The sequence below is a fragment of the Elephantulus edwardii genome, unplaced genomic scaffold (genome assembly GCF_000299155.1).
Source record: "Elephantulus edwardii isolate Elephantulus edwardi_28Jun2011 unplaced genomic scaffold, EleEdw1.0 scaffold00041, whole genome shotgun sequence".
NCBI lineage: Eukaryota > Metazoa > Chordata > Mammalia > Macroscelidea > Macroscelididae > Elephantulus > Elephantulus edwardii.
Window position 1 is genome coordinate 10,122,319 of NW_006399791.1, and position 8,381 is coordinate 10,130,699.

General features: G+C 47.5%; 1 protein-coding gene across 4 annotated transcripts in view; it reads left to right on the top strand.

The window, feature by feature from the left end:
• The window catches only part of NTRK3 (neurotrophic tyrosine kinase, receptor, type 3), a 620,856-nt gene that overhangs the window by 96,256 nt on the left and 516,219 nt on the right, over positions 1–8,381 (top strand). For all 4 annotated transcript variants that reach the window (XM_006885182.1, XM_006885180.1, XM_006885181.1 and 1 more), the window contains exons 2-3: positions 4,776–4,850; positions 5,452–5,523. In XM_006885182.1, coding sequence (XP_006885244.1) covers positions 4,776–4,850; positions 5,452–5,523 — 147 coding nt within the window. The remainder of the gene's footprint in view (positions 1–4,775; positions 4,851–5,451; positions 5,524–8,381) is intronic.

The window sequence follows — 8,381 nt, forward strand, 5'->3', positions numbered from 1 at the left end:
CTCCAGTGAGTTTTTCACAGGCCATAAATCACACAGGAGGAGATTGCACCACCACCCCACCCACCGCCCCTTCTCCTGTACAGCAGCTGGCAGATTTGAACCACTTGCCTTCAAGATTACAGTGAGGCTTCTTATCAGCAATGGCAAAAGCCTACCAAAGCTGCTGTCACAGACTTTGCCTTATTACTGTTACTTTTCCCTGGGTTCCTTTCCCGTGTAAACACCAGGCCTCTATCACAGCTCAAGTCGGGCAGCAGAGTTGCTATCTGGACCCCCTGGTCCATTTCCACGCGGTGAGCCACAGGGGGACTTGGCAGGTTTCCTGCTGATGCAAGTGCCAGGCTGTACCTTCCACCCTGAGCCTGCTTCCTTACCTCTGTCTCTGTTCCTCGAGGCTGCTCATACTGTCTGCTCAAGCAGATTTCCTGGAGGTCATGAGTGACAGTTTACCACCCGTCTGTCCCCCGCAACATGTGGTTTTTGCCAGTCATTGCTGAGAAATGACAACTTCCAACAGAGCCATGCTACCATTTTTAGCTCAAAACCAGTCTGAGAATAGACTGCTCAGCCTCAGTAAGTCCCAGGGGAGGCAACACATCATCACCACGAGCGTGGGAACCCACACTGCCCAAGGGCCCTCCTAATTAAGGTATTCTGGCTTCTGGTGTTTTTGCCCCACTGTCCCATTTGATGGATGAGGAAACTGAGGCACAGATTGCTGAAGGGACTTGGACAAGGTGACATAGGTAGAAGTGACCTATTTGCTGGCAGTCTCTCTGTAGGACAGTAAACTTTTTGAATCATAGGCCAGAAAGTAAATATTTCAGGCTTTGTGAGTGATAGGGTCGTTGTTACTGCTCCTCAGCTCTGGGTAATTTTGTGGAGACAGCCCTCGACAATATGCAAGTAAGTGGATAAGGACACAGAAGTAGGAAGTCATGACTTAGCGGCTCCATGGTATAAATAGGGACCATCTCTTCCCAGTCTGTTTATAGCCTGGCAGCCCAGTGGAGGGTGAGCTAAGAGTTGGTTTCAATTCTCTGGTGATGAGTTTGAGCTTTAGCTGAAAGGTTGGTGGTTCGAGCCCATAGAGTCACTCTGCCTGAGAAAGACCTGGAGATTTTCTTCCACGTGGGCCACAGCCTAGAAACCCCAGGAGCAGCCAGCGCTTATCTCTGACACGTGGGGTTGCTTTGAGTTGAAAATCCATTTGGTGACACCCAGTAGTTTCATCCTGTCCATGTTTTATGAAATAGGATTCTTCATTTGAATTTCTACAACTGCAGAAACCATTCTTAGCTTTTGACCTGTGCCAGACAGATGAGTTGAATTTGGCCCAGGGCTCTTTGCTGTCCCCATGCCCTAACCCTAACCCTAATCTTAACCCTAACCCTAACCCTAACCCCGAATTACACCTTTGCTCTGTGGCTGTAAAAATGCCTTCACGATTTAGGGACATTTCGATCCCGTTTCCTGTGAGTGGATTCTGACCCACAGCTACCCTATAGATCAGAGTAGAAGCTCTCCATTAAGTTTTGAAGGCAGCAGTCTTTATGGAAGCAAATAGCACATCTTTCTTCTGTGGAGCCTCTGGGGAGATTGGAACCTCTGACCTTTTGGTTAGCTACTGAAAGCTTTTCCATTGCATCACCAGAGCTCTTTAACAGAGAAAATGAGAGCTGTTATGCTGTTTTGGGGTGATTCCTTTCTACAGAGAAGTTCATTCATTTCCTTGTCATCTTCCATCCTGAGTGCATGTCCAGGAAAGGTCAATATGTGGACATAGGACATTAGAGAGGAGAAGGGTAAATTTTAGAATGCAATTATAGAGTTGATAACTTATCAGCAATAGAAAATACATTTATGGAATTACAGTGCATGCTAGGCAAAATGATAGCCTTTAATTTAAAGTTGCATTGACAGTCACCCATTAGGAGCTCTGGTGGCCTAGTGGTTTAAAGAGGTGTGTTGCCAACCCAAAGGCATGTGGTTCAAATCCTTCAGCTGTTCTACGGGAGAAAGATAGGTGTTCTCCTTCTTTTCAGTATACTTACACACGTAAACTTGCTGAAAACTTGTTGGAGCATCAGCTATGGGTGGGTTCTGACTTGATGGTATATAACTACAGTTGGCATCAATCCTTGTATGAAATGATGTTCTCTGGAATGAATGATGTTCCTTAGGAATACTGCAGTCAACTTGGGGATCTGCATGAACTACTGGGGGGACCCGGTGACCCAGAGGGATCTTCTCGCTCCGACCTTCCTTTCCATCTGAAATGCAGCCAGGGGCCCCTGTCCTGGGGAGACCACACTCAGCAGATTGCCCTGAGCCCATGAGATTTCCATGACAGTGTAAGAAAGTACAACTCAGTGTGTGCCTGCTTCCATGTTCTCTGCAGAAGCCAGTGTTCCTGGTTTATCCTCAGAGGTTCTGATGTGATCTGGGACAAAATTGGCTGTCAGCACTCCTGCCTCTGTGTGGCTCTGAAATGACTGCAGAACCCTGTCACTGTGGCCTAGCTTTCTTGAGCTGGACTCTCCTTGGTGGCAGATGGCAGAGTCATGGCCCTACTACCTTCTTGACCTGGACTCGCCTTGATAGGAGAAGGCCGAGCTGCAGTGTGGTGGGGTGGGGAAGATGGTGGCTACTTTCCTAGCCCTGAGTGTGCCTTGGATTTCTCTGTACTAGGGTGAGCACTCACTGTCACTGACTGGGGATTTATACCACTTGGGGACCAGAATTCATTCAGCTCATGGTTGGGTGAGTGTGGGGTGCTGTTGTTCTTAACATGGACTAGTTGCTGTTGAAAGCATGCAGTTCAAGTCTACTGGTTACTCTATGGGAGAAGGATGGGCAGTCTCCTCCCGTGAGATTAACTGCCTCTGAAAATCTGCCAAGGGGGCCAGCTGTAGGTTGGTTCTGAATCAATGGTACACAACAACAACAAGAACAACAGTTGCTATTGTGTTGATCACAACTCATGGAAACCCATGTGTGCAGGGTAGAACAGACCCACTGGGCTTTCAAATCTGTGACCGTTCAGAAGTGCATCCCAAGGCCTGTCTTCCAAAGCACCTCTGTGTGGGCTCAAACTTCCACCCTTTCATCTAATAGTGAAGCAGTTAGCCATTTGCACCATTGAGGACGCCTACAGGGAATGGGTTGTTCTTAGGTGCCGTTGAGTCATGTACAACTTTTAGTGACCCTGTGAACAGTAGATCTGAACCCTGTCCTATTCTGTGTCATCCTCATCACCTCTGACGCACTTACGCACATTACTGCAGTCATTGTGTCAATCCATCTCGTCTAGGGTCTTCCTCTCTTTTATTAACCCTCCTGGACAATGACTTAAGGATGACAGAGGAAGAATTGATGCCTTTGAACTGTGGTATTAAAAGAATAATGAGTAGCCCATGCACTGCCAAAAGAACAACCAGGTATGTCTTGGAGAAGGTGTAGTTAGAGTGCTTCTTGGAGGCAAAGATGATGAAGCCTTGTCATATACTTCAGGCATGTTGCTAGCAGGGGATATTGCTTGGAGAAGGGACATCATGCTCGGGAAGGTGGAGAGTTGGTGGAAGTGAGGAAGACCCTCAGGTGGACCATGACTCAATGTGTCAGAGATTGTGAGGATGGCACAGGATAGGACGCGGTTCAGTTCGGTGGTTCACAGGGTCGCTATGAGTCATATGCAACTCAGTGACACCTAACCACAGCTGCCTTTCCGTGCATGACATCACTTTTCAGTAAATAGCTTCTGGCCATATGTGCAACGTATGTGAGATGAAGTTTCATTGTCTTTGCCTCTAATGAGCGTTCTGACTGCGCTTTCTCAGGGACCTGTTTGTTGTTTGGGGGCCTTTGTGTAAGACCTGTTGATGTTCCTTATGATAGAATTTTATTCACTGGACACTGCAGATGGTTAATGTGCTCAGCCATTAACAGAAAGGTTGAAGGTTTGAGTCTACTCAGAGGCACCCAGAAGAAATCCTTGGAAATATGATTCTGAAAAATCAGCCACTGGAAATCCCATGGAGCACAGTTTTTCTCGGATGTGTATGTGGCCGCCAGAGGTCATGAGGTGATTCCATGGCATTTGTTTAGTTTCCGGTGAACAGTGACCTACTCCCAGTGTGAGAACTAGGAAGAGCTGCAGGCACTAGTAGTCTAATGGCACTCAATCTCTGGACCCCCCAAACCGTCATAAGAATGCTCAGTTTAGGTCAATACCAAAGTACTAAGGGAAATACACCCTCCTCCCACAAAAAGCCTTCCTGTGCTAACAGCTCTGTGGAATTTTTTTGCTTTTCATAAGATTGTAGCAAATGAGCGAGTTAACCTTGGTTTGTGTCTGTTGCTAAAAAGCTCTGGTTAACAGTGATTTATATCTTTGATTCATAAATCACAGAAGATGAATTAATTGTTGTTTAATAAATGCAGTGTGCTTACTTGACAAAAGGCAAATGTGGGCTCCCTTGGGAGAAAGTTCTAGCAGAGCTCTGTGTGACAAAAAGGGGGGAAAGTGCTGATGTGGTGCAGCCCTCGCTGTGTGTATGTGTGGAGACAAGAGGACGAGGGAGGTTAACAGTCCACTTAGTCCTCACAACCATGCCAATCAGGTGTGGTCTCCGCACGCTCATGAGGAAACGGAGGCTCAGAGCTATCTGGAGACTTGTTGGAATGCCCGCCTTACGTCTGGTTGATGTGAGTCTCTCTCTCTCTGGCTCTGAGGTCTGTGGCTGACCTGAACCTTTGCCTTTCCTCCTCTGCAGACACATAGAGAACTGGCGCAGCCTGTACACGCTCAATGCCGTGGACATGGAGCTCTACACCGGCCTCCAAAAGCTGTGAGTGCACGCCCCCCAGGAGGGCCTGGGGACAGGGTCGGGGCACACGCAGCTGCTGCCTTCCCTTTCCTTCCCTCTTGCAGCCCCACTTACGGACCATCAGAGGCTTCTGAGGTCCTTTCTCCATGCTCGTGCATGGCATGTAGTCACACCCTGTAGTTAGAATGAGGCAGGACCCGAGCCCAGGCCCCTTGACTCCTGGGTCATGTTTACCTGATGGGCCCCACAGAGGACTAAGTGCCTTAGTAGGTCCCTCCTCTGGATGTGGGTTCAGTTAGCTGACTGTGACATCTGGGGAAGAGGGCAGGGAGAGGCACCGAGGGGGGGGCAATGGCCTTGTGGACACTGGGCCAGATTCCTGAGCCAGGACTTCCTGCTCCTGCCCATTGGCCGGGTGATGCGTCCTCCAGTCCTGCTAACTGTCATCCCAAACCCCAGTCTAGGTCCCTGTGGGGGATGAGTCTGGATTCCACCTGCTGGGGGCTCACCTGCAAGGCTTCCGGTGGTGACCAGGGATTAAGGCTTGGCCCTGGTCAACTTTAGCCAGGATCGTATGTCCCTCTGGCTAGTCTCTGCTCACCCTCTTCTTCTCTCTGTCCAGGACCATTAAGAACTCAGGACTTCGGAATATCCAGCCCAGAGCCTTCGCCAAGAACCCTCATTTGCGTTATATGTGAGTAGAGCCAGTCCTGGACTGCGGGAGTCAGGGGTGGGCAGGGAGGGAGTTCTGGGCCCTGAAACTGAGGACTTCAGTTCTAGGCCAGGCTAGATGCTGTGTGTTTTGGGCAAGTCTGTTCCTTCTTTGGGCCTTTGACTTTGCTACTTAAAATGAGGATTTTGGATTCATTGATCTAAGATTCTTTTCAGGGACCGCTGGTGGCATAGTGGTTAAGCATTTAGCTGCTAGCCAAAAGTTGCTCTGAGGTAGAAAACAGCAGCATTCTGCTCGGCCATAGATGGCCAGGTGAGCTGCGCGCATGCTTCCACTTGTTCGTCCTGTAGGGCCCTTTGCGATGGGAACTACTTGATGCCAGTGGCTTTTACTTGTTCGTTTAAGGTCACTTTCAGAAGGAATAACTAATGATGCAGATTTAGCATCCAGGTTTCTTAGCTCCCAAGTTTGTTTCCTTCTCACAATTTCATATGCCATTTTTCAGGTTTGTAAAGAACAGGAAATTCCATGGCTGTATGATATCAGTACTGCTATTGGGTTCTAAGAGTTTGTGGGTAGGTGGGAACCCAGAGCATGCTTTTGGGTTCTACTTGTGTGTGTGAAGGTGGAGGGGGGCCAGAAGGAAGAAGGAGGAAAGCAGGATTATGGGTAATGCCTCAATAGATTCTGGGTTCAAAGAAGAGCTCAGAGAAGTGGAGACACCTATAGAAGGTCACACAGCTTTGTTAGGGCAAGTTAGAGTTCACAAGGCTATGGGTAGAGCGTCCTATCAGTCTTTGCCTCCTTCTGTTCATATGCCCTCTCACCCCTCACCCCACCACCATGTCTGGTTGGTGAAAAGCACCATGTCTTTTTAGGATTGATTGTACCCTGTGGAGGTTGAATAACCTGGACTTGTTGCTTTGTCTAGAGTGATCGATGAGGGATTCAATGGCAGAGCTGTCTTATCTTGGGGAGGAGTCGGAGATGAAATGGGGCCTAGGATGAACAATCAAGAGAGATACTGACCCACAGAGCTTGTTTGACTTAACTTGTCTGGGAGGTAGTCACCTTGGACGTCCATAGGACCTGCCCCTGTGATAGAGATCCTGCAGGAGCCAGGTGGGCTGGTGGGTCTCATAAATCTTGACAGCCAGAGCTAGCACCTGGGGAGGCCAATCCTCCAGTCCAGCATGGGCAGGAGAAGTGGGGAGGAAAACTCAGAGAGTCAAGGATTCCAGCCCATGGTTTGTCACCTCCATACAGGGAGAAAGGCATACACAGGATTTCTGCTTTGGCTACCTGGGAGTTTTCCTGACTGAGAAACTTTGCACTGATAATGGAAGACTGGCTGGCTGAGAATTTACTGCTAAAAGGCAAAACATTCGTTCACCTGCTACCAGCAGGTGGAAGGTAGGGGAGACAGGACAGGAAAGATCTTGGAGCATCAGATGAGGGAGCTGCTTCTTTTAGAGAAGTCCTGGCCTCACTGCCAGGTATACGTGTACTTCCTGAAGCATATAGTGTTGTTGTTGTTGTTAGGTGCTGTTGAGTCGTATGCAATTTCTGTGAACAACTCGAACCTGAACCCTGATCTGAACCCTGTCCTATCCCATGCCATCCCCATCCATTGTCTCTGCCACACCTGGGCCCATTGCTGCAGTCAGTATGTCTCTATCCATATCAGTGGGGTCTGGAGTTCGCAGACCACCTTTCTAAGCATGATGTCTCTCTCTAAAAGAATAGCCTTTCCTATCAACATGCTCTAAGTGTGAGAGAAGAAGCTTTACCATCTCTGCCTCCAAGGAGCAAGTTGGCTGCACTTTTCCCAAGACATATCTGCTTGTTCTTTTGGCAGTCTATGGGAAGCATGTGAGGTCTCTAAATATTTGCATATCAGGGTGACTACCCACTCCTGTTTTGTGCTGCACCTTCTTTCCTCCTCTTGGAAGCAGAGTGCTCTATGGCCCTCACTCACAGCCAGGTGTGTTTACTACAGGACTGAGATAAGCCTTCAGTGGCTAATGTAGCTGCTGCCCCTCACCCTGTTTAGCATACATGGGCGGGTCCTCCTGATGGGTGTTTTTCAATGGTTTATTTTTATTCTTTAATTCTTTTATATTTTACATTAGTATCCATACAAAGTTTATATGCATTGTGTTTCACACTATCCTTCATTAACATTGTGTTTCATTCAATCATTCCCATTCATTATGTTTTATAAAATCAGTCACCATTGGGCTATACTCGCCATTACCCTGTCTTTCCAGATCCCTGCTGGATCTTTCCATTTCTTTTACCCTACTCCCTCTACCCACCAAATTGTGCAACCCTGTGATTTGAACCCTTCCCATCCTCACCCCTCTTTTCCCACCCTTTTCCCTTTTGGGTCCCCATACATGTTTTACTAGGTATCTTTCTGTTTTTATAATTATGATTCTATGTAGTATTTATCCTTATGAGCTGAGTCAGTTCACTCAGTATAATCCCTTCCAGTCTCTCCCATGTTATGTAGTAATTTTTAAAATCATCTGAGTGTAGCGTAGTATTCCATCATGTGGCTGTATGACCATTTCTCAATTCATTCGATGGTGGTTTAACATATGGGACGTTTCCATGTTTTTGAGATTGTGACTAACACTGCTATGAACATTGGTGTATAGATAGCAATTTGTGTCTCAGTTCTAATTTCCTTGGGATATATTCTTAGTGTGTGTTGTGTTATCTAAATGTGTTCTGTTAACACATTTAGATAACAGAAATGGCAAAGGAGGTTGAGTTTTCAAGTATGGAAATACAAAGGAAGAGGAACAGTTGTAAGCAGACACTGGTGATTGGGACATGGAATGTGAGAACCATGAATGTAGGAAAATTAGATA